The following is a 25,488-nucleotide window of genomic DNA, read 5'->3' on the forward strand; positions in this document are numbered from 1 at the left end:
CCTTGTGATCCTAACGCGAAGCGTGAAGGATCACATAACTATGTTGCTTTCCATTCCCTGACCTGGGGGGGCGGGGGGGGGGGGGCGGGGGGCACTTCCTTCATGGCCTCTGCACTGACCATAGCTATGCAAAACATTTTTAACTAACAATTCTAAGGGCGCTATGTCAAACAGGGATATGCATTATAAAACAATAAACTAGGAACCTCTAACTATTCTTAATACACTACACTCACTTAAACATTTCATTATCCTAACTTCCTCAACCATACAAACAAAATCATAACAGTTTATTCATCAGTCGTCCTGCCTTGGCAGTCAAGCTCAGGATCGTACAATTTGCTCATGAACAGTTCTTTACATTTCTTTATTTGCAATAAAACGCAAGTGAATGCTCTTTATTTTTCGATCGCGGGGGTCGGGGGTCTGGTCGTATCCGAAAATAGGGGATGTGATCCTATATACCGGGGTTCGAGCGCGGTAGCCTCTCCTTCTCCATTTCCGTAGACGCATAGTCTGCACTATGCAGCAGAGTATCGCTAATACCAGTAAGGTTTCTATTACATAGGACAGGGAGTACCAGGTTATAAACCTGGCACACCAAGATGATGTGGTGTCGCTGATGACTGGGCTCTGGGTACTGCGGGGAAGTGAAACATTAACGGCTGGGGGGCTTGAAGTCGTGGGGTTCGCGTTCAAGCCCAACCAAATGTCCATAAAGATGATGCTGATCCATGTGAAGGAAGTCCTCATGGCCCTTCTCTTTCCTTTTCTTTCTTCTCTTCTCCGATCCTGGAGCTTCTGGAGTTCTGTGGAAACAAGCATAGTGTCTGTAACTATCTTTGTTTAATATCTCGTACGATAGTGTGTCTGTCCTGTAGTGCCAATTACTCCCTTTATGATTGGTCACTATGTGTGACTCCCTAATTTTTTTCAAAAATCTAATTTTAGGATAAGACACACTTCCCAATAATGAACCAGTGCGAGCCATCTCGCAGACTGTGCAATTTACCATCCAAATGTTTCAGGATGTAAATAGCATGTGGTTGGCAACCTAAAGGTTACCTAAACAAAACAAAACTTTTTGAATGAAAAGTGCCAAAAGGAGGTGCGTATGGGCCACGACGGGTAAGAGTTGGATGGAGTCCCCGGGTAGGACGGCTACCAATGCCGTGTCTCTCCTACCCGAGCGTAGTTGACCAGAGGGGGGGTTCCCAGGCAGGGCGGGTCCCAAGCCGTTTCTCCACTGCCTGAGCAACCGACAAGAACGGGCAAGAAATGTAGTCATCGTGGTGGGGCTGCCGTAGTGGTTCTTTCCTTCGAACCAGAAGGGCAGTTATGAACGGGTGTCTGGTACCTTAACCAGTCTCTGCAGACAAGTCCTAAGAGGTTTCTGCTGAAAAGGCGTGCGGTCAAGTTCCCAGAGGTTTCGGCCGAATAGGCGTGGGGCAGTGAAAAAAAAAATGTTTTCCTGTCGGGCATACAACATTTAACAAACTTACAAACAACATAAAACATGCTGCAGGTTCCATCAGAAAGGACACCACTTCTCCCAAGCGGTTCCTTTTAAAACATCATCTGGACACCTCAGTTCTTGGTTGCGAACAGGGTCGCAATGGGGTTCTCGGTTTGGGAGTCAGACCCAATGTCGTCCTCTTCTCCCGGGTGCCAAACTCTTGAGTGTATTAGGGCTGAAAGGGCTGCATGGTGTGAGGTGGGGTTGCTCTCGTCGTTGCGGACGAGTCGAAACGAGTTATCTCTGTGCCAATAGTTGGTGTCTAGTTGTGTGGGGACAAAATCGGGGTCGTCGTGGTAGTTCGGTGGTCGGTGGTGGGGTTTGTTCAGGAAAGTGATCATGAAGGGATCACTCGGATCGTAGTCGGAATCGCTCGTGTGGGTCCTGTTGCATGGGGATAGTAGGGAGGCGTTCTGTGGCTATCGTCCGAGTCACAGTCGTGGTCTCTGATGCTGCAGTCTGTGGGCGTTCCGGGGCGGAGTGTATATTCCGAGGGTGGAGTCGAAGTCGAGTCCGTGGCTGGGCTGGATGTGGTGGGGGTTGGTAGGGTTACGTTGGCTGTGGGTGGGGCGTGGTGTGCTGCGTCGAGCATGACGTGGTGTGCGTGGTTAGACTGTGTTCCATATGCCTTCAGCTGGTTTATATGGAACCACGCAGTCTTTCCGTTGGGGTACTTTATTTTATATACGGAAGGGCTTACTTTGTCCGCAATGGAGTACGGACCCGTGTATTTTGGTGACAGGAATGTGCTGGGGTTATATACAGAGAGCATAACTTGCTGTCCTATACTGTACTCTTGTCGAAACAAGCCTTGCTCTGTTTCTTCCTGGTGCCCAATTTTACTGCGGCTGCTAGCTGAGCCGTTTTAACATTTTCAACTAATTGCTCTACTGCTTTCTCGTGTGTGAGGGCCGTCACTTCGGGGCTGGTCAAGTCCAAACCTAGCAAAAATTCTGTGCCTTTCATGGGGAGTCTGGTCATGAGAGTGTGTGGGGTGTAACCTGTGGAAGTAGAAATTGTGTTACGCAAAAACATCAGCGCAAAAGGGAGAACTGAGTCCCAAGTGGTGTTGTTCTGCTGGACCATTTTTCTGAGGGTGGATTTTAGGGTCCGATTCATGTGATCCACAAAACCACTCAACTGTGAGTGGTATGCTATGTGGAATTGTTGGGTGATGCCAAATATCGTGAGGACATTCTGCATCACACGTCCCGTAAAATGGGAACCTTGGTCCGATTCAATGCTGCGGGGGAGTCCCCATCTCGTAAAGATGTGATGGGTCAAAATCTTGGCTGTGGTTTTTGTCGTGTTTGTGCGGGCTGGGAAAGCTTCCACCCATTTCGTAAATGTGTCAATTACCACAAGTACATATTTATAGCCATTCCTGCAAGGGGGCAATGGTCCTATCAGGTTAGTCCAGGGACCATTAACGGGTCGGGTGTGGCTGAGTTGAGCCTTTTTGGCATATCTGTCCGGATTATTCTGTGCGCAGATAAGACAATTCTCGATGTAGTGGTTTACATCATCCTTTAAATTCGGCCACCAACAAGGCTGCTTGAGATGGGCTGTAGTGGGATCGATTCGCTGATGTCCATGACCGTCATGGAACAAATAAATCAGTTGATTCCTGTCCTGTTCAGGAACCACATAAAGGGTGTCTTTTAACACCACACCGTCATGTGTGGTCAGTGCATTTTTAAACCTCTCATAGGGTGCTGTATATTTTCCTTTTACAATCTCCCTGAGATTGCTGTCCTGCTTCTGGGCCTCCACTAGATCCTCGATCTTTGTCTGTGAGACCTGAACTGCACTCACTGGTGCGCTTTCGGGGGGTGTCCAAAAATATCCATGCCTGGAACCTGCTTTAGCCAGTGCGTCAGCTTTCACATTTTCAGGGGGGGGAGGAACGGTGGTGGCTGCGAACTTTGATTATCCCAAAAGTCCTGTTCTGGGCTCTCTGTAAAATATGACGGAGCAATGGGGCTGAGGAGAGGGGTTTTCCGTCTAGCGGAGACAAATCCTCTTGCTTTCCACAGGGGCAGGAATTCCGTGAGGCTGTTGCAGACATAGAGGCTGTCCGAGTATATGTCTGCTGGGCTGGGGAAGGAATCTGGGTGTTCCACTATGTTCGCGATGGCCGCGTGCTCTGCGGGCTGCGCGCCTAAGTGGCCTGGAAGTTTTAATGATATATCCTCAAGGGCGCGTCCCTGCGCGTCCTTGACATAGATACCACAACCTGTTATGCGCGTCCCATCCAAGACTGTGGAAGATCCATCCACATAGATCTTTATGGGCTCACACGTGTCCGTGTGCTGGGGGCTCTGGGTTGAACTACCTATCTTTCTGTGGGGTGTTTTAGCGATAAAGGGGCCTGTGTTGTGGCGAGAAAATTTTGCATTCATGGGGGTTCCGGGGTACTGTAAGTTGTCGGCTAAATAGGTGTGCATCTTTGTCCTTTTAACAGTAATGCCCTGTCCCTGCAGGAGAAGGGTCCATCTAACTGCTCCAGTCTGGCTTACTATACCGTCCTTGAGTCGTCCGTCCAGTAAAAGTTGGGTGGGGTGTGTTCGGTGAGAATTGTGATGGGGCTCAGTCTGGCAATATATGAAAAATACAGCATCCGTATGCTGCGGAAGCCATTCCCAGGGGGCTTTTTAGCAATCGAGTCAATCCTTTTATGCTCGATCTCGCATTTACCATGTGTGATACTTGTTCCCAAATATATCACTTTTTCTTCCAAAATCTGGGCTTTTTGGGGTTGACTTTACAACCGATTGAGTGTAATAGTTCCAGGAGTTCGGACAGAAGCTCAATGTGCTCTTTCTTGATGTCTGTCTGCAGTAGTAGGTCGTCTACATACTGTACCAGACATTCGGGGCGAGAGAATTTGGCTAAACCATTTGCCAGCTGTCGGTGGAAAATGGAGGTGCAGTTGTGGAAACCTTGTGGCAGGCATGTCCACGTGTACTGTTGTGCTTTAAAGGTGAAGGCAAATTTGTACTGGCACGCCTTTGCCAATGGAATGGACCAGAATCCATTACTGACATCCAAAACCATGAAGAATCGGGAATTGAGTCCCTGCTTGAGCCTGGTCTCGGGACTTGTTGCTACTGTGGGGGCTGCTGCGGGGGTGATTTTGTTGAGTTCCCAGTAATCGATGGTCAGTCGCCATGATCCATCGGGCTTTCTCACTGGCCAAATCGGGGCATTATTAGTTGAGGCTACTGATCTAAGTACGCCCTGTTCTAATAAACTTTCTATTACCTTTGAGATTTCTCCCTCTGCCTCTTGGGGAAATCCATATTGTTTTTGGGGTCTAGGGTCAGGTCCTGTTATTTGTACGGAGCCAGTCATCCGTCCACAGTCGTGCTTGTGAGTCGCGAATGCTGCCCTGTTCTTTTGCAGAACTGCCCTAACCCGCTTGTCCGTACTAAGCGTGGTCGGGTTGAACCAAAATTCACCTACTGCGCTAATTTTGTTTGCGTACTCTCCTATGTTGAGTGTTGCGGGGGCTCTTGCGGATCTTGCCATCTTCCAGACACACTGGTTGACTGGATCAAATGAAAGATTGTGGGAATTCATGAAGTCGATTCCCAGGATGTGTTCTGCTGTGTGGGGCAGGTCAACTAAAACTACGGGGTGCTTGGTGGTGATGTTACCGATTTGAATGGGTACAGGGGCTGTGATGTGTCCCTGCTGTGAGTGGCCTGTAAAGCCGCTGAGGGTGATGGTGGCTGTAGTGGGCCACGTGTCTTTTTGAAACAGGGTGTTAGGAATTCATCGTGGCGCGGGACCCTCCTGTGTCCCATAGAAATTCGATGGGCTGTCCCCGGGTTTTCGCTGCAACTACCGGTCGTCCGGACCTATCCCAAAGGGTGTCGCAGACCCAACTGGGGGAGCCCGTACACCGTCAGTCCGTTCCAGTCAAGTCCGTCTGATCTGAACGGGCACTAACGCTATTGGGCTCTGTCTTTTTCTTACTCAAAGTGCCCGTCTGCTGGGCTCTCTGTGGCCTTTTAGGGGCATTGCACTCTCTTGCGAAGTATCCCGACTGTCCGCAGTTGTAACACTCCTGTGACTTGGGTGGTGGTCTGTTCTTTCCCTCATTCACCCATGCGGGGTTCTGGTGTGTTGTCTTTACTGCCTGCATATCTGCGCCGGCCTGCTTTTCCTCGGTATTCTTAACTGCGGGTTTGCTTTGTACAGATTTCTCCCAGGCCCGGGCCAATCTTTTCACTACCCACTTCTCGTTATGGGCCTCCTCTGAGGGATCATAACTCGTGCAAGCTTTCTGTCCTGTTTCTGTGGCATGGGAGATAAGGGTGCGGGTCCATTTGGCCATGTTGTCTGGGGACAAATGGGCACGGTCTCCAAAGACTGCTGCAAAGTGGATCCACAGGCGACCAGCAAACGTTGTGGGGTGCCCGGATTTCTTTTGCCTACATTTGTTGAGGCCATCTACAGGGTCACCCCGGTTATACCCGATCGCAACCAGGATCGCGGTATGCATTTCTGAAAGGGTGCCTCCTCCTACATTCTGTGGGTCGGGAAGGGCTGTTGCTACTGAAGGGTCTAAACTTACAACTGTGAGCTTTACAAGCTCTCGCTCATCCAGGCCATACATGGTCGCCTGATGCTTAACTGTGGCAAAGAAATGGTGGGGTCTGAGGTGGGGAGGAACGGTGTGACCTTATCGCACGCGTCCCGTAATTGGGTCACTGTTAAGGGGGTGGAATATAAAAATTCCGCGTCGTCCGATGTGGCTGTGCGGCGGGTGGTTACTGTGTTCATTGGAGCGTGAACTATATGCTCTGTGGGGGGTTGGGGTGCTTTTCTCTTTTGTAACTTTCCCTGCGCACATGTTCCCTGAACATATCTCTGCGCTGTTTCGTTCAATTCTTCCCAATCAGGGCCGTCTTCCTGATCTAATCTTTCTCCAAAGGTTTCTTGAAAACCTTTCTGAACAGAAAGCAGCGATTGCAGCTCTGCAATCTGCTTCCGGCACTTTGCGTGATCTAATGTGCTTTGTCTTTGTTCTGTGGTGGCAGCATGGAGTGCTCTTAATGCTGCCTTGAGGTCACTACACTGTTTCTGTAATGCCTCTACCTGTTTTTCCGTTTCTTCTTGTACCAGGACTGCACGTTGCGTGTCCTGATAGGCCTTTTCGTATTGAGACTGGAAGCTGCTTAAGTGCGCCAGACAAGACTGGTGAGCCCTTTTGGCATCCTCCACCTCTACATCTTTTGCTGCCATCTTCCTTCTCAATTCTAAATTCTCCTTTTCTACCTCGCTTACATCAACCTTACTCATCCGATGTGTGCCCTCAACTTCTTTCCGGAGCATCCTAACGACCTCCTCTGTGCCTCGCAATTGTGCCAAGCAGGACACGATTGCCATCGGCTTGCGAGCTTTCCCTAAGCTCATTTTGTGGATCTCGCTCAGGGTCTCCCACCAAGTATGTCCTATAATCCCGGGGCCTGATTCCTCGTTGTCACAGAATTCATTCCAAAGGGGCCATCCTTTCCCTTTGAGATATTTCCTGATCTCTTCCTCCCAAATGGGACATTGTCCCATTCTACTGCTGCTGGTCGCTGCGACCGCAAATTCCTCTGGGTTCACTAGGCGCTGCATTGCCTGCATTGCCATCTTTCCTATCCGAATGCTGCTCTTCAAATTTGGGATGGGGTTTTAATCCGAATGCTGCTCTTCAAATTTGGGACAGGGGTATTAAGGCAGTGCTGTAAATACGGTTACGGCTTTCGCTACTTTCCGAGAAACAAACTTCCGACAGTTTTGTTGCATCAAAAAATCTATCAGTTTTACCTTATCGCCCTGTTAGTTATGCATGCATACACACACTTCCAAATTAAGAGTATTGATCAGAACTGCTTGAACACTTGTGGTTTTCTGTTTCCAATTGGATCTCTAATTCAAATTCTGGATTCTCCCAGAGTGGTTTTCCACTGCTAGATCGGGTCCCGTCAGGATGTCGCCAGATAATGTTGCTAACTTTGCCTTAGTTTAATTGCTCTGTTTTATCACCTTTGCTCTTGAGTCGCCGGGTATCTTTATGATACCGCCACGTGGTTCAAGTCCGAGTAATGATCAATAATCCAATACACCGCTTCGTAAGATTTAAATCAAAGCACATTTATTATACACAGTAATCACTACTCAGGTACAAATTCTACGTCTAAGCTACTTCTACAGCTAACAGGCCAATACTTAACTTGGAACTGGCCCACCAGGTCAGGGAAACAAATGGCCTTTCGTTCGGGTTCTGAGCCTGCGGGATTCGAAGTTGGTACAGATTGGTAGCTAGGAGCGCCTATCTCGTAGCGAGCGTTGAAGTAAGACTTACAGTTTTGAGCGGCTTTTGAAGAGTGAAGAGCGAGTGAAGAGAGAGCGCCTTGAACTTGGGGCTCAATTCTTATAGTCCCCAGGGGCTTCCCGCCTTTCGGGGTGGACCCTGTACCTGGTTCCAAGTGATTGGACTTTGTCCCAATCACTTGGTTCGATTTTCTCCAATGCTGGAGCGGTTCCCTGATCGATGGGCAGTCTTGAGGTAGTTGTTCACCTCCTTTTGTGTAGGCTTCTGCTGGCACCGAAGAGTCTGGTTTCGCTTTATGTGTCTAAATGTTGCTTATTGTTCCCGGGGATTGCTCATTAGTATGCAGATGGCTGTTGTTTTGTTATGCTGATGGTTGCTGGTATCGATAGTGTCTGGCCTTTCCAGAGGTAAATACACAGCCAACCTGCAGCTGCTCGTTTTTGTCCTGGTGGCAGACTTTCCCATCAGCCTTTGCCGTTCGCCATTTTAAATCGGTAGTTGGCCATTTTAAGTGGCTACACTGTCGTCCAAGTTTTATAAGAGGACATTCTCCAATCCTGAGACTGTGTTTATGCCGGGGCAGGATTTGTGGATTTCCACGACAGAAAAACTGGCATCAGACCTGGTCCGATTCAGCGTCTGTGGAGGGGCTAGCATCAGCGCCATGTAGAACACAATAGATTCAAATGAGAAATGGTGTGGGATTCGCCGGGTCCGAGATTGACACTCGGGAGGCTGACAAGCTGCAATCGCATATACACATTACACTCCCCACACACACCACCCCAGCCAACAAGATGGCACTGGTAGTGCTTGAGCGTGCCCATCCACTGATGGGTCAGCTGGGGCCAGAGGGCACCTAAGGAGTGCCCTGGGAGGCACTCATACGACCTGTGGCCCTAAGTTCACAGTGGGCAGTCAGCGACACGCGCAGCGGCAAGGCTGCGGCAATCGTGTTCCGTGCCCATCCACTCCCACCCCTTGCTACCCCCCCCCCCCCCCCCCCTCCGGCAGAGGCGGCACAACTGTCAGCAAACTATGGTGATGTTGGACACTTTCCATACCCCCTCTCTCTCCCTCAGCAGCCACGACTCCAGTTTCATGATTTTTAGAAGCACAAGTGAACCACGCCGCTGGGAATTCACCCCAGTGGAGGCAGAACCTCATGGAGGCTCTGGAGTATCGTGACTGGGTCAGGCCTGCTAATGACATGCAAACAGTGTTTACTGTACATGCGTTCTGGCGCGCATTGACGGCGCTGGCGAGGCAACAGACAATTACAATTTGGTGTGAGATCTGAGCCAGCCGCGACATCGGCGCCAGAACCGATTTTCCGTCCAATCACAATTTGCGATTCCGGCGACAGCCGACGGAGAATCGCGCCCACGGTCCTTTGAGCCAGGATCCCATTCTGGGATCTTCCCACCCAGTTATAACGCCAACTGGGATGGTATCAGGAGACAGAGCTCCTCCTGGCATATCCTGTTCAGTATCCATTCAACATATCGGTGGGCAGCTCATGTGGAGCATCTCTCCCTGGTAATTAGCCTCCTACCCCCCTAACTTTTCCGTTTACTTCCTCAGGGGCTTCTGAATCTGTCATGCTCTACTTTGCTCCTACTCTGCATCATCACTGACTGTATTGTAATCGAGGACCAAAATGCAGTCTCTTACTAATTCATGCTTCTTAGGACCTCAGAACCTGCGAGACTTCTTAATGTTCCCCGTGCCACTGGCAAAGATTGGTGGAAGAGATGTCAATGGAAAAAAAGTCACTCGCCCGCTCTCAGTCATAAGGATATCACGAAACTGAATTGTATAACATTATATTCCTCGTTCATTAGCAGCACCAGGATGGAACATTTTCTATAGTCTTGTAAACAATTTTTTCATCTGTTTTGGGAACGTGTCAATGTGGCTAATAATAAACGGGAAATAAACTCTTAATTCGTTACCCTGACCATTCCCGCTTTTTAAAAATGAAATTCCCCGGGTCGCCAATTCAACACAGTTTTGAAAAAAAAAAAGCCACTTTCAGATCATTTTAATCCAGAAAGGAAGCAATTACTAATAGTGTAAAAAAAAGTATACCCGCGAACTTGAAAATACTGAATAATGGTCACTCAGTGAAAACATTTTTCCTTGCTCCCAATTTTCTGCGCTGTCTTTTGGATATATTAGCCTCTGTAATGTAATAACAATAATCGCTTATTGTCACAAGTAGGCTTCAATTAAGTTATTCAATTTATTCGGACCTTCATCCGATGACGAATAAGGAAGTTATGCTCGGGGAGAAAATAAAGTTGACGGTAAATGTGCTGAAGGAGGTGGTTACATTATAGCAGATAATGTCTGTTATTTGCTCTCTCAAAGCCAGCACCTATAAAACTTGAGGCGATATGGTCATTTGGACCAATAGCGAGGAAGGTGATCCAGGAAGCTACATGTAAGCAGCATTAAAATTCATTCGATTTAGAGGGTGATACTTGTTAATATAGAAGCAATTCAGTGATCCAAACAATCTAGAGCAAAATTATATATGGTTTTAAAGAAAGATAAATAAATGCTATAATTGAATACATAGATAACAAATCATTGGGTTCGATAGCTATAAACTGAAATATATGTCAAAGATGAGATAATTTGATATTAATTGTGTAATGTTAACTGAAATCCGATTTAAGAAGTGCGTTCATGATAATATCCTCGCATGGTTTTTTTGTCTAAAATATGGGTGGATCAAATTCAGCCAGGGTTGACGAATACTTTTAACAGTTTCGGGTTCAAGATAAACTAAAATCTATTGTTAGTTAAGGAGATTTATTTCCACTGTAGAAACAAGCGTTAGTGACTTCCATAAAATTCTTCAAAAATTCGCCACCTCGACGAGGATGCTGGCCAGCTTGCCTAACATAGTCTGGTATAACATTGGCACTCATTTGTGAGGGCTTTTCGGACATTTATCTATTTTGAAGACGCTGCACAAATCAAAGTTAAAATAATATTCTGAAGGCAAATGCGACAAATTGCTCCGGGAAACTATTACTGTCGATTACTGCAACAAAAACAAAAAGTGCTGGACAATCTCAGCAGGTCTGACAGCATCTGGAGACTGGAGAGAGCGCGGAGGGAACGTTTCGAGCCTGGACGACTCTTAGCTCCGCTCCCTCTCTCCAGATGCTGTCACATCTGCTGAGATTGACCAGCAATTTCTGTTTTTGTTGTAGGTTCCAGCTTCCGTAGTAATTTGATTTTTTAAAAATCTTACTGTTAATGAGTGATTTGGTGGTTCTATTTCCAGTTGGGTTTCTTGAACTCCCCGACGTTCCTCAAGAATGGGTCCCAGAAATTGTCAGTTTCCTGAACTTTTCTGGAAACATTCGGCAGGACAGGTAGATTTCCAGCGCCTGCAGCTTTTTTGTGTATTTTTCCAGGTGCAATGCACTATAGAGACGTTTGGTGCAATTCTGGCACCCTGTTTGCTGGTATCGTCTTGGAGGAGCTCCCCCAGCAACATGAGATCATGCAGGAACGTTTAGCGCTGATATTGTCATTCTTGTATTGGCATTCTATATTGTCAATAGATGGCGCCTTATTCACACGGTTTAAGTCTTCTAGTCTCCTGTAAGCTTTCTATTATCGCTAAATTCACCTTCCGAACGCTCCACTTCGAAGCTCAAAAATGTCAAAACAACCTGTATTTGTGCAACGGATCCCTGACCGACAATCACCACACTGTAGAGCTGATGGGGTTAACTGTTTCAGCGAGTGCTAATATCAGAATATTATTTTAACAACTTTGATTTGTGCAGCGTCTTCAAAATAGATAAATGTCCTAAAACCCCTCACAATGAGTGCCAATAAATCAGAATATGTTAGTCAAGGAGGCCAGCATCCTAGTCGAGGAGGCGAATTTTTGAGGAATTTTATGGAAGTCACTAATGCCATTCTCGGAGTCTATGATAAAGGTGGTGGGAGGTGGTGATGCGGTGGTATTGTCACTGGGCTAGTAGACCAGGAACCCAGAGTAAAGCTGTGGGGATCCAGGTTCAAATCCCACTACTGGAGATGGTAAAATTTGAATTCATTGAAAATCTGGAATTAAAAGTCTAATGATGACCATGAAATCACTGCCAATTGTCATAAAACCCCATTTGGTTCCTTCATGTCGTTCAGGGAAGGAAATCTGCCATCCTTACCTGGTCTGGCCTACATGTGTCTCCAGACCCACAGCATCATGGTTGACTCTTAACTCCCCCCTCAAGGGCAATTAAGGACGGGCAGTAAATGCTTGTACAGCCTGTGATACCCACATCCCATGAACAAATTTTTTAAAAGTAATTTTTTTCACCTCCAACCTTTGACATGGTTGACCACACCAGTCTCCTCCGTTGCTACTCTGCTCTCCTTCAGCTGGGCGGGGTTCCTCTCACATGGCTCTCTATGTAGTTTAAAAAAATCATTTTCAATGGTTTCCTCTTCTTACTCTCACAACACTACCTCTGGTATGCCCCAAGGACAAATCTTTGGCACTCTCCTGCTTCTCATCTGCAGGCCATTCCCTGACACATCCAAAGGCAGAACATTTGTTTTTTTCCCCGCAAAAATATACTTTACTCATAAAATGTGTACTCAGCAATTCAAATTTGACATTACTTGAAGTGCAATCCAGTTCAATGTTTTTCCAGACAACTGTGATGAGGAGAGGGTAAGAAGGGCCTCAAAGCCAGCCTGGAGCACTGACCCCCTGGCCTAGAGGCAGCCCTCCAAGCAACTAGTCTAGTCTCAACAGCCTCTTATAACAGGCCTTATCAGGCTTCCAAATGCCATTAATTGCCTACCCACCACTTTTGGGGAAAATGACCCAGGAATGGGATAGTGCCAGAAAACTAACACCACCCACCACTGGCATGAGTAATTGTGCATTCCCGCTTCTGTACTTAACTCTATTGGGAGGTGCTACAAATTTGTGTCTCCATTACTGTATCTACGTTTATCTGGGGCTGGATTCTCTGCCGCTTGCCACTGGTTGCACAGTTTGCGGTGCGGCAGAAAAGCCAGCACCAGGGAGAAATTGGGTGCACCGACCCATTTCCAATGCTCCGACCACTCAGCTGGCATCGATTTTGGTGTTTGCATCCGTGCGCCAACGGGAAAGTGAAAATGGGTCCTAATGGCCTATTTGCATCCACTTAGTGGGCAGGGCACCATATTCTCTGAGCTCGGGTGATTCTCAATCCTCCGGGCCAGGAATCACTGGGGGTGGATTACTACAGGTATGGACAAGCGTGCCTTGACATGGTGAAACTCATGGTGGACCAAGGGGTCAACTCCTCAGGAGGGGTTGCCCCAAAGTCCATCCGAGGGCCACCCATTCCACCCCACCCGCCACAATGCACCACCCTACCCCCATTCAGCGCTGGCGGGAGAACATTGGGTGTGATTCTCCGATTGCTGACGGCGAAATCGAATTCAGCAATTGGCCGGAGAATCCGTTCTTACGGCGGAATCGGGGGCGGCGCCGTTTTTTTGATGCTCCGCCCCCTGAAAATCAGCATAATCGGGGAGTACGCCGCATGCTGTTGGGATGGCCTCAGGACGTCACCTGAAGACCCTCCCCCGATGCTGCGACCCCGATAGGCAGACTTCCTGATGGCGTGGATCACATGTGCTCTCAGTTTTCGTCAACCTCGCGTGGCAGCTGCGAATTGTGTCCAGCACCACCACAGTCCGGGGGGGAGCCATTCCGCTGACCGGGTGGGCTTCGGCAGGGGCTGGGGAGACTGGTGGGAGTGGTCTGGGGGTGGCAAGGGGAGGTGACAGGGGGACATTATCTGTCAGGCCAGGTCCGCGCACGGCTGAACGAGAATTGTCTGATTCTTGAAGTTTAATGCATTGATTTATTCATTCATTCCAGACATAAAGAAAATGTCTAGCTCAGAAGGTTTTGCTGCTGTGTTTTACAGTGAGCCAGGAGTCCTGGGGCTCTTGGCCAATGTGATCAGTGCTCTAATTGTAGCTCTTCAGAATTTTTCTCAAGTCAATACAAACGTTTTGGCCAATGGAACAGAAAACATCTTGGCAGGTTAGTAAAATCTGTGCTGTGTACTACAGCCGTGATGAGTGATCACCTCACAACAATATAAACTGTCAGCTTATCTTACTTCGATAACAATATAAACTAACTTCAATTATGGGCAAAACTTTGAGATGTTTTGTTGTGGTATTACTCAGTAAAATGGTTTAGGGTGATAGGATTTTGTAACTCTGATATGAAATATTATCTGTTTTATATCTAAAACAAAGAGTTTATTTGCAATTCTAACTCTATGTTTTGTTTTACTTGTCAGGTTAATGACAAGTTATTAGAGGGAAAATAAAGAAGGATTCATAAAGAACTGTCATTCCTGTATTTGTTTCAAATTCCAAAGGTGATAAGTAACTAAAGGGAAGATTAATATATCATGTACAATAAATGGCCTTTTATTGCAAGTAATGGCCAATGATCAAGAGAACCAACAGAGAACTTTTCCCCCATTAACTATTAACTCACCTTTAGTTAGTAGATTATAGAATGTGCCAGAAAGTAATCATGGAAAAATTCAAAATAATTAAGGTTCAGGGCATTACCCCTTTTGTTAGAAAGGCTCTGTGTTTGGGCTCTCTGTAAAAAGTCTTCACACTGAAAGTAAATTGTCTTTACTTTGCTATACATTAACATCACTGCAAAACAATTGTTCTTTTCAGCAACATTGATGTTGCCAGGGTCCATTCTGACCTCCAAAATAAGCTTGAGAGAAACCATTGTCCAATGGGGTAGAATATCAGTGCATTGTCAATCATGTCCCAATGCTCCTTTGACCTTCTGTGACCCAGCTCATTACTGAATATAACATTTATGGAGTGTAAACACTCCGACATGCACTCCCTAACTATTTGAACTCTACGTGCTGTAAAGTTCCGCACTTTCACACTGCCTCTTTCAGGAGTTGTCGCATAACCCTCTTTGAAGTCAGTCAGAATCTAACACTAGTGTTACGCTGAAACTATAGGATGCTGCAAAACATATTTCTAAACAAAACTAAAACCACAGTATTAACAAATGCTAAGGAGATTTTGAATGAGAGATTCTTTTCGACTGGTCTCCTCATCCCAAGATCCTTTTTTACAGTCTTGCCTTTTGACTTTGTTTAAAATTATAATGGTCAAGAATGCAGGAAGTATGAAAATTATATATTTGATATCCAATCATAAGAAGTTTGTCAGAGCAACCGATTCTATTCAATATTTCACTCTCTGTTTTTTCAGGTGTTCACCTTGTCTTGATTGGTGGAGTGACACAACTTGTTGCCGGACTAATGTCCTTCAGGAAGTATGATCATCTTGCTGGCACAGCTTTTATAGCATTTTCAGCTTTGTGGAGCAGCTTTGGGGCAACACGGATCATTCTGGGAGCAAACTCCCCTCTTAATGTCACCTCAGACATTCTGAATCTAAAAAATATCAGTGTCGTAACGAATAGTCCAAGTGTGGCTTTTCCTCCTATTAGTGAGTCAGCTGTTGCAGGGTTAGTAGCTTACATCAGTGTGGCATTTATCTTGTCCTTCTGTTCGGCCACAGCTAATTACATCATGCCATTTGTGTTTGGGGCCATAACAATTACACTCATTTTTGAGGCCGTCGGTCTCTTTAGCCAATGGGCATTAATAGTATCTGGAATCTTTGAACTAGTGATTGTTGCCTTTGGGCTTTATGGAGCCACTGCCCTGCTTTTAAAGGGAATCACCCAGAGGTACATCCTTCCAGGGTTTGGCAATGCATTATTTAATGTACTGCTTCTTGGAGCAGCTAATAAATCAACTTCTAAAACCATTGGTGAAGAGAAAAAGAAGAACACCAAATATGCTGAGCCTATTGCTCTTGGTAACTTATGCAGTGTGATTTCTCCTTTCTTCTTTGCTTTTTATTGCTTTGGGTACATTAAGTCATTTTATGTGGGAGCTGTGTGGGTCAGCATCAATTCTATTGCCCAGCTTTACGCCAGCTACTATGGTTATTTACGCAGTGATGTCTACTTTGCCACAAAATTTTGTGTCCATAGTACATACTGGCTTGTGAAGGCCTGGGAGGAGTTCATTTTAACAGTCCTCATTGATGTTGGCAATTTAGATAGCAGCAGAGCCAGGATGACAGGGGATTGGTTTTTCTTAGTCACGGCTTTGATCTTGTGTCTGATGTCTCTGAATAGGAACAAACTTGAAATAATCCATAACAGCTTTTTTGTTCTTCTCACCATTTCCACCATTCCTCAGATTGGCACTATATCATATTACAGGTTTTTTGGGGCAGTTTGCTCTATGTATACAGTCCTCTCCCTTTTTGCAACATTTGCCAGCCTAGTTAACTCTATAGCAGAAAAGGCACTGATTCCGATTGGAGCCCAAATACTCTCTTCAAAAACACTTCAGAGTATTCTATTTTCCCTAAAACAGAGGTTCACCAAAGCTGAGGAGAACCCATCCTGTACCACCGTGCAGCTTCCTGATGCCCTCTTCTACATTTGCAATGGACTGGCAGCCCTGTCTGCCATCCAGAGTGCAGACATGGATCAGGCCCAAGCACATATTACTATTCCCTGGGTTCTGATCCCTGGAACTCTGATCCAACTTTACGTGTCCAGGATTCAAGTTCGAGGAGCACGGTACTTTGGCTCTACATTACCCTTCTGTTATGCAGCTATCTGGGCAACTTGGACCTGGCTTCGATTTGCAGGTATACATGTCAATGTAGGATTACTATGACAAGCAAATTTTTATTGTTTTTCTAAAAGTTACATTTCTTTAACTTAACACAATTTTATATTTAAAAAGGTCAGTTTATTCTTTGCTACAAGGAGTGTTCCCCATTTATGTTGTCAATCTACCCAATGCCATAATTGTCATTTTACAAAATATTTCTTTACTGTTAAAGTCGTAATTCATTTAAGGGAATGAACTATAATTATGTATGTGCTCTACCTTTTTGTGCTCAGGATTCATTTACAAGCATGGAAGTGATTTTGTGATACCATCCTGCTACACTGCTACCTCCTTTAACCTTGAACTGTTTAAATGTTTAACACCCTATCTCTTGCAATGAACAATTCATTGTATGAAGTCATGTTAACACAGAATCATGTTAACAAGGAAAGGAAATTGTTGGTCTGTGCACAGAACAATACTTTTCACTGTACCTCGGTACACGTGACAATAAAGCTAAATCTAAAATCTAATTAAAATTTATTAAAATTTCACAAAAAAGCAACTCTCAGAAAATGTTTAGCTCTCAATCAATTCTCAGTCAAGTGGAAATTTCTATGGACTATTTCTTTGCTACCATATCTTGACTGGAAATTCCCAGCCATAATTTATTGCTCAATTTGCTCGACTATTGACAGTAGTATTATGCACTTTCAGTCATGTCTGTCTGTAAGGAGTTTCATAAATATGTGTTTCTTGCAGGTCATTTGTTAAATATTGATCCCAGTTCTGATGGTGGATTCACTGCAGGAGCCATAGCTTTCCTGATAGTCAACATGTTTCTGGTTGTATCAGGTGAGTGTTTTAATTGCAATTTTTCTCAGTTTGTGTACTTCAATACCTGGTGTTTATGAGGAATGAATTTATTGTGTGCTCTATCACAGCTATTTATACTAATGTGGTGCTACTCCTAGTCACCATCATTATGGAAGTGATAATCATCTGCTTTCTACTCTTCACCTTGGAGCAACTGCCTCTTCCTTTGGAAGGTCAATCACTCATTTAAATTATTATTTTTTAAAATTCCTTTAAAAAAAATAGTTTATAGCCACATGAGCACTGACAACTGTTTCTTTCCATTGTTAATCCCACAGGTGTGATGTTGGCTTTGTTCAGTTTTGTCTGTGTTTATGGAGCAACTGCCTCTTTTGCCAACCATATGTTTGGGAAACAACTAATTCCTCTGGGTGACTCTCTCTTCAAGGCAAGTACTTTATGATATCTATTTGATTCTAATAATAATTTTTCAATATATTGCACACAGGATATTGAGGCTAAGTTTGATGTTCAATTGAAGCAGGATTCCAGGGCAGGGTATAATTGGACCTGTGTATGTACACATAATTCAGGTGCCCATTTTAATGGTCATACATTCTGTTCCTATTTTTATATATTGTTGTTTACATTTAAATAGCACAGCTTACTAAAGCTTGGGAAGCAAAGCAGTTAAATTGGTTGAAACATAGAAGTTTTTGTCCAGTACAAAGTGAGAGTTAGGAGACAAAATGGCATCACGGGCCGAAAAACAAGTTTGCATAGTGTTATGATCCTTCACTATATCCCCAAGTTGTTGGTACGATTCGGTTAGGGGCCAATGATGTTTTGTTTAAAGTAGATAAAGTTTGAGATTCAAGACACTTTCTAAGAGAATAAAGCCACAAGATTTCATTGTTTTTGAGCAAACAAAAATGAACTTTAATATACAAGGTCAGAAGGATAAAACAATTTATAATGCATATATATTATATTCTAATAGTCAGTATTAATATCAGGTACATGTGAATTAACAAACTGTGGTTGGACATACATTGCACAATAAATGGCACAATGCAACCAAGACAGAGTCCCTGGATTTCTCAATAGTCCACCTAGACTCCAGTAACACTATAAGCCAACCAATCACACCAATCTTCACCTTTGAAGATTTAACCAGGGAATTCTGTCCAAAGGTTGCCCCAACTTGGACGCATCAGTAATGGCTCACTTTGTAGAGTTTCAATCTCATTGCTGAGATTCTGTTCATCTGGATTTCTGAGTATACACTCAAGTAGCAACTCACAAGCATGACTGTAGCTCTTTAGTTGTGCTGAATAGTACACAACTTCTCCACATGGATACCTTTGGCCCAACGGCCAACAATATGGAGTCATCAACCTTCAGCTGCTTTTTTGGATCCTCACGACTTCTCCTGAGCCCTCTTCATTTTAAGTCTGCTACTCAAAGTCTTTTTCTTACTTGGAGCCTGTTTCTCTGCTCCTCTCTTATTTACTTTAATGGGGATCTGTCTCTGACCCTTGCCTGGAACTCGTTTTGGGATTTCTCCCTGTTTCTTCTCCCTTTTTGGGTCTCCCCTTGTTCTGCTCTCTTTTGGAACTGCACCCTGTTTCTTGTCTCTGACACTGCCTGGGACATTAGCCTTTCATGCGCTCCGCTCCCAGTCAGCTCATCCAGGTTTTCACCCCATTTTGATTCTCTGCACTCACAGAAAAAAAATTGCAGAACTGCCTACTCTTATGTTGCACATGCGCAAAATCCAAGAGGTCCATTGCAAGTTGAAGTTCCCAACCTCTTGAAACACTCTCTTCCTGAAGTATGCTCAGTTCACATACGTTTCCTGGTTAAAATTTGTTGGACTAACATCATAAACTTGTTTTTAAAATATCTATTTTGTAATGTGAGGTTTAATAGTGAAAGGATGCCAATGTGAACATTATTTTATATATATGGGTTTTGATAGACTCTGTGCTATTTCCAACATCACACATTGATCTGACAAAAGTATTTTAAAAAAACCATTTAACACATTTTTATTCATACTGGAGCTGAACATTTCCAAGCACCTACACCTTTACAAACTTGCTACAAAATAATAAACTTCAATTGATCTATTTACTGAAAGTAGGCAAATATTATGATGATCTTAAATGGAAGGCACTTGAACACTGCTACACTTTGGCAACAATGTGTACCTATTGCATGGTAAAATGCTCCTGTCATGATTAAATAGCCCACCGTCTGATTGTCTGTGAATAACGCCATGAAAAGATATATTAGTTAAGGAGCAAACTACCTGGAACCATATTTAACTTTCTTGCTGGTTTATAAACTGCTAACATATACTATTTAAAGTTTGGGATGTCATACAAATTTCCACAACTTTCTAATGCTCTATCCATTTTCTATTTTTGTTCACAAGTATCTTATCCATTCATTAAACAAAAGACAATGTATTTGTTTAAAAATAAACAACATTGAAGACTGTTTCATGAACGAATAAACTGACATAAACATCTTGACTATAAGATCAGAAGACCATAAGACTTGGGAACAGAAGTAGACCATTCAGCCCATCGAGGCTACTCCACCATTCAACTCCACTTTCCCAGTTTATCTGCATTACCCTTGATTCCTTTACTGATTAAAAATCTGTCCATCTCAGCCTATACTTATCGACCCAACCTCTACAGCCCATGCAGTAAAGAATTCCACAGATTCAATACCCTCTGATAGAAGAAATTCCTCCTCATCGTTGTCTTAAATAGATGACTACCGTGGCAGCACGGTAGCATTGTGGATAGCACAATTGTTTCACAGCTCCAGGGTCCCAGGTTCGATTCCGGCTTGGGTCACTGTCTGTGCGGAGTCTGCACATCCTCCCCGTGTGTGCGTGGGTTTCCTCCGGGTGCTCCGGTTTCCTCCCACAGTCCAAAGATGTGCAGGTTAGGTGGATTGGCCATGATAAATTGCCCTTAGTGTCCAAAATTGCCCTTAGTGTTGGGTGGGGTTACTGGGTTATGGGGATAGAATGGAGGTGTTGACCTTGGGTAGGGTGCTCTTTCCAAGAGCCGGTGCAGACTCGATGGGCCGAATGGCCTCCTTCTGCACTGTAAATTCTATGATAATCTATGATGACTCCTTACTCTAAGATTATGCCCTCTGGTCCTAGACTCTGCCACAAGAGGAAACAACCTCTCAGCATCTACTCTGTAAAGCCCCCTAAGAAGCCTATATGTCTCAATAAGATCAACTCTCATTCATCTAAAATTCAATGGGCACAACTCAACCTACTCAAACTCTCCTCATAAGAAATTCTCTCCATACCCAGGATCAATCAAGTGAACCCTTTCTGGACTGCCTCCAATGCAAGTATATCTTTCCTTAGATAAGGGGACCAAAGCTGTTCACAGTATTCCGGATGTGGTCTAACTAGTGCCTTGTATAGTTTTAGCAGGATGCCCCTCTTTTTCTACTCTATTCCCTTTGAAATAAAGGCCAGCATTCCATTTGCCTTCCTGAGTACCTGCTGGACTTTCATGCTGGCTTTTGGTAATTTATGCAGTTTTCTGCAGTCTTTCTCCATTTAAATAATATTCAATTCCTTTATTCTTCCTTCCTATAATCAAATGTTATTCTGCAACATAAAGTGAGTTCTGAAGGCTGCAATCTATATCTTGCATATTGATGATTAGTTATTTTTCTGAAGCGCCTTAAACCTATTATTCAAAAATTACAGGTTGGAAAAAACAAAAAGGCAGATCAAGCCCCTTTGCCTTGTTCCATTGCTTCTTCACGGCAAACTAGTGGTCTACGAACTATTGCAAAGATCTTAGATTCTGGCCATGTGTGTGGCATTCCAACTGACACTGTGTACGCTCTTGCAGCTTCCTGTAAACATCCAGAGGCTATTAAAAATATCTACAACATTAAGGTAAGGAACGGAAAGCAGTGAGATATAAATGCTGTACGTTCAGGTGTGATTTTTTTTTTAAATGCCTACAGTGCAGAAGAGGTCATTCGGACCATCAAATCTGCACTGACCCTTCGAAAGAGCACTTTATCCATGCCCACTCTTCCCTTTCCCGTAACCCCATAACCTAACCTACACATCCCTAGATACTAAGCGGCAATTGATCACAGCCAATCCCCCTAACCTACACAGGTTTGGACTGTGGGGGGAAACCGAAGCACCCAGAGGAAACCCACGCATACACGGGGAATCTACAAACTCTATACAGAAAGTCACCCAAGGCCGAAATTGAACCTTGGTCCCTAATGCTGTGAGGCAGCAGTGCTAACCACTGTGTCACAGTGTGGCCCCTAATTCTTAGTATTTTATTCTTATCCAGTAATACCATTTGCCACAAAGTGCACTTTGTGCAAAAGTGCAATCTTTTAATTTCTGATTGCTGTCCATGATTTTCCAGGACCGTCCTGCAGAGAAGCCCATCTGTATCTGTATCTCCAATCTGGAACAGCTTTCTGCGGTGCATCCTCCATTCAGCCCTTTGCTTTGGGAGTTCATGAATCAGGTCTACCCTGGAGGGATCAGCTGTATTGTGAAGAAAGGAGAATGGCTGAAGAAACTAGGTATGCATCACAATTAGTAGAATACTTTGAAGCATCAATGACCCATATACAAACAGCCAATTGTACCAGTTAATCAATATGAATTTAGATTAGACTCTAAAAATCAGATTGTATCCTTTATTAAAGGTGTTGGCACTGCCTATGACCATGTTGGTACAAAGGATAGCATCATGATCCGTGTTCCGGACCACACCGTGACAGCCCATCTCGTGTCTATGACTGGCCCACTAGCCATTACATCAGCCAACCCCAGTGGAGAGCCTGATAGCATCCACCATGATATGGTCATCTCGTATGTATTCAACTATTACCATTGAAATTATTGTTGTTTTACCTTGTAGTACCTGCATTTTTCAATGTGTGTGTTCATATTTATCAATAGGCGCCTTGGGCACAAAATTGATGCTGTTTTATGTGATGGAAATTCGAATGAATTGGTTGCTTCCACTGTTGTCAACTGTACCAAGATTGATGAAGGTATCACAGAATTATGCTCAAATATATTAATTATATATTGTTTTGGCTAGTGATTAACCTGATTGTGTCGAAGAACCTCTGCACTTCTCTAACTCCACCCCCAGGGTTTATATATGCATGTATTTCTTTAAATTGTATGCTAGTTTTAATATGTTAACATGGTGCTGTTTGAAGTATGAAGTTGCAGTTGGAGCTGTACATCTGGCAGTCTCTAATGCTGAGCATTTTCCATCATAGCATTTGTTACACTGGTGAATGTATATTAAGGCGAGTGCAGGTCAGCCAGATGCCACTCACCTTGACTGCTGTGAGGTTCATAGAAGGCGTACAACTGTAAACAGGTTATATCCAACAGCATTCACCTGGTACAAACCTTTATAGTCGAATGAGATTTTTTTTGTTAAGTATGATGTGGCAATGCCGGCGTTGGACTGGGATCATCACAGTAAGAAGTCTTACAACACCAGATTCACCTGAGGAAAGAGCTGCACTCTGAAAGCCAGTGATTTGAAACAAACACATTGGACTTTAACCTGGTGTTGCAAGACTTCTTACTTTGTTAAGTATGATCTTAGTTTTAATGTAACATTCTTTAATAATTCCTTGTTATTCTCAATCATTCTCTGATGATCATTTCAGCAGTAATTGCAATGGGCATTGGCAATGATGAATCTGCTTCTCACAGAAATTATTTACTTTCTTCTGAAGGAATCACCATTGTAAGAGAAGGCTGTGTCCCAGCAGTGAGAGTCATTCAGCTTTTTGAACAAGTGAAGAACAAGCTTGACTAATGGCGAATCCGTTGACCAAAACTTTCAGAACTGACATGCAAAGATGCACAGAACACTTGCAGATAGTCATATAGTGCAAGCAATACGTTTGTTACACATGTGGATGATTTCTCATTATCAATGATAAGATGTGGTGGCATTCGGTACAATGTAGTGATACTTAGTGGTTTCCTTTCATTAAAGGGAATAGGGGAGATCAGGATTTGTTGCACTTTTATAGTTATTTGTTTCTTATCGAAGCAACACTCTGTATTACAGGACTATAAGCTTCCCGATAGGAAGTTTGCTGATCCAACTGAATAACACTTTGAAATTAATGAAGAGTTAAATAAATGTCAGTTTCAAAACCTCTATCAATCTGATGAGAAAAGTGAAAGTCGTAAGATACATATTTATACAAACAACTGCAGTGAAATAAGCTGATATCAATGAATTCATTGAAATCACTCATTAAAGAGCTGAAACTCCATCTTCAATTTGAGACAGTGCATCTACATAGTTCAGCTGTGAGGTCTGATGCTAACCATATTATTATCTTGTTACATTTCCAAGTGAGGTTATGAAGCTGAATACCAAATTATTTTTGGTGTCATATTTGTTCGCCTGTACACCCCAATAAGCTGCAATCTACCTCTGTGAAATCGTCCTTCCAGTCATAATCCTGGTGGCAATTGCACCTTTTTTATTATTTCCCAGTCTAACAGTTAGACTATCCTTTCTGCTATTCGAAACTATGATTTTTGTCAATACTCGTTTTGATAAGAAGACAGTACTAATATAAATAGTAAAAATAAAAGGAAGACGTCACATTTTGGATATTTGAACACAGCAATATCTGAAAGTGAAAAGGAAGTTACGTTTTCGGGGGATCCTTGATCAGAACTGACATGCTTTAATTACTTCAGAAGATCTAAATGATGATACTGTTGTAATGTGTCCAGTAAAACGTTTTGTGGACCCATATCAGGTAATAACATATACGGTAGCATTGTGGATAGCACAATTGCTTCACAGCTCCAGGGTCCCAGGTTCGATTCTGGCTTGGGTCACTGTCTGTGCGGAGTCTGCACGTTCTCCCCGTGCGTGCGTGGGTTTCCTCCGGGTGCTCCGAATTCCTCCCACAGTCCAAAGATGTGCAGGTTAGGTGGATTGGCCATGATAAATTGCCCTTAGTGTCCAAAATTGCCCTTAGTGTTGGATGGGGTTACTGGGTTATGGGGATAGGGTGGAGGTGTTGACCTTCGGTGGGGTGCTCTTTCCAAGAGCCGGTGCACACACGATGGGCCAAATGGCCTCCTTCTACACTGTAAATTCTATGATAATGGAACAAAATGTTTTGAAAACACAGAATAAGAAATAAAGATCACTGTAATTATGGTCTAGAAACGGCTGGGAGTTATTTTACACTAGATTTTTGTTGTTATCTTGGTATTTTATCACAGACCCTAATCGGCATATTTCAAATTGGCCAATATTTTTTTCAAAGGGCACACAATTTGATGTCATACAAATGCATTACACTAATATCATACCATAATTTCAGGACTTATGTATATTGAGCAGCTGGTGCTAATATCTCTTTATTGTACTGTTTTGTTATCAAGCTGTAATTGTAACTGTTCCTGAAAGGATGGTGGAACAGATGGAATAGTGACTGTCAAAATGGAATTAGATACATACTTGAAAAGGAGTGACTTCGTCAAGTGACCACCGTTACTATTTACTTGGATGTGTCTTTGGTTTTACTCGAAGCATAATGTGCCGTTTTGCCAAAACTACTTGAAAACAAAATATTATGAACCCTGGTTGAAAGTGAAGGAGGGAACAATGTAGAATGATCAAATAATACTTGAAGGTTTTGTAATGTATTTCTGTTTCTTGTTTGAAGGAGATTATTTGTAAATTATTTTATTCTGCATTTGCGACGCTGATGTTAATAAATATTACTCAAGGCAATTATACCACATCAGTAATGTTTTGGTATTTTTTTCCGTGTGCTCTCTGGCGCTTATTAACTAAACTTGACCAGGATCTGAACAGCCCCTAATGTAATGAGGAGTACCTATAGGTCTTGAAAGTTGAAGTGTTGCCTATGAATCTTTGACCTTCCTGGTGGGATTTCCAGTGGCTGGTGGAAATTCAAACTGAGAAATAATGGAGGAAACAGTTTCCTTGGACCACACCTGTATTTAAAAAATCTTTGAGAGG

At 43.8% G+C, this 25,488-nt stretch overlaps 2 protein-coding genes across 2 annotated transcripts in view; one reads left to right on the plus strand and one right to left on the minus strand.

Moving 5' to 3' along the window:
- Positions 1 to 11,290, minus strand: part of irg1l (immunoresponsive gene 1, like) — a 39,550-nt gene extending 28,260 nt beyond the window's left edge. Inside the window, exon 1 of the mRNA XM_072505354.1 lies at positions 11,116 to 11,290. The gene's annotated coding sequence lies outside the window, so the exon portion shown is untranslated. The remainder of the gene's footprint in view (positions 1 to 11,115) is intronic.
- On the plus strand, positions 10,182 to 25,244 carry LOC140421043 (uncharacterized). Its single transcript, XM_072505353.1, has 11 exons — positions 10,182 to 10,293; positions 13,765 to 13,932; positions 15,156 to 16,619; positions 17,348 to 17,440; positions 17,530 to 17,634; positions 17,740 to 17,849; positions 21,159 to 21,353; positions 21,850 to 22,012; positions 22,139 to 22,304; positions 22,395 to 22,489; positions 23,198 to 25,244. Exons 2-11 carry the CDS (start codon positions 13,776 to 13,778, stop codon positions 23,278 to 23,280), a joined length of 2,631 nt encoding a protein of 876 aa, XP_072361454.1. The 5' UTR covers positions 10,182 to 10,293; positions 13,765 to 13,775; the 3' UTR covers positions 23,281 to 25,244.
- Positions 25,245 to 25,488: the final 244 nt, after the last annotated feature.

This window comes from Scyliorhinus torazame, chromosome 5 (genome assembly GCF_047496885.1).
Source record: "Scyliorhinus torazame isolate Kashiwa2021f chromosome 5, sScyTor2.1, whole genome shotgun sequence".
In the NCBI taxonomy this organism is placed as follows: domain Eukaryota; kingdom Metazoa; phylum Chordata; class Chondrichthyes; order Carcharhiniformes; family Scyliorhinidae; genus Scyliorhinus; species Scyliorhinus torazame.

Bases quoted from the DNA above. Each gene is read 5' to 3' on its own strand.
- LOC140421043 (XM_072505353.1), top strand. From the start codon at position 13,776: ATGTCTAGCTCAGAAGGTTTTGCTGCTGTGTTTTACAGTGAGCCAGGA. The intron at 13,933-15,155 runs GTTAGTAAAATC...CTGTTTTTTCAG, and splicing joins AACAGAAAACATCTTGGCAG to GTGTTCACCTTGTCTTGATT. The intron at 22,013-22,138 runs GTATGCATCACA...CCTTTATTAAAG, and splicing joins AGAATGGCTGAAGAAACTAG to GTGTTGGCACTGCCTATGAC.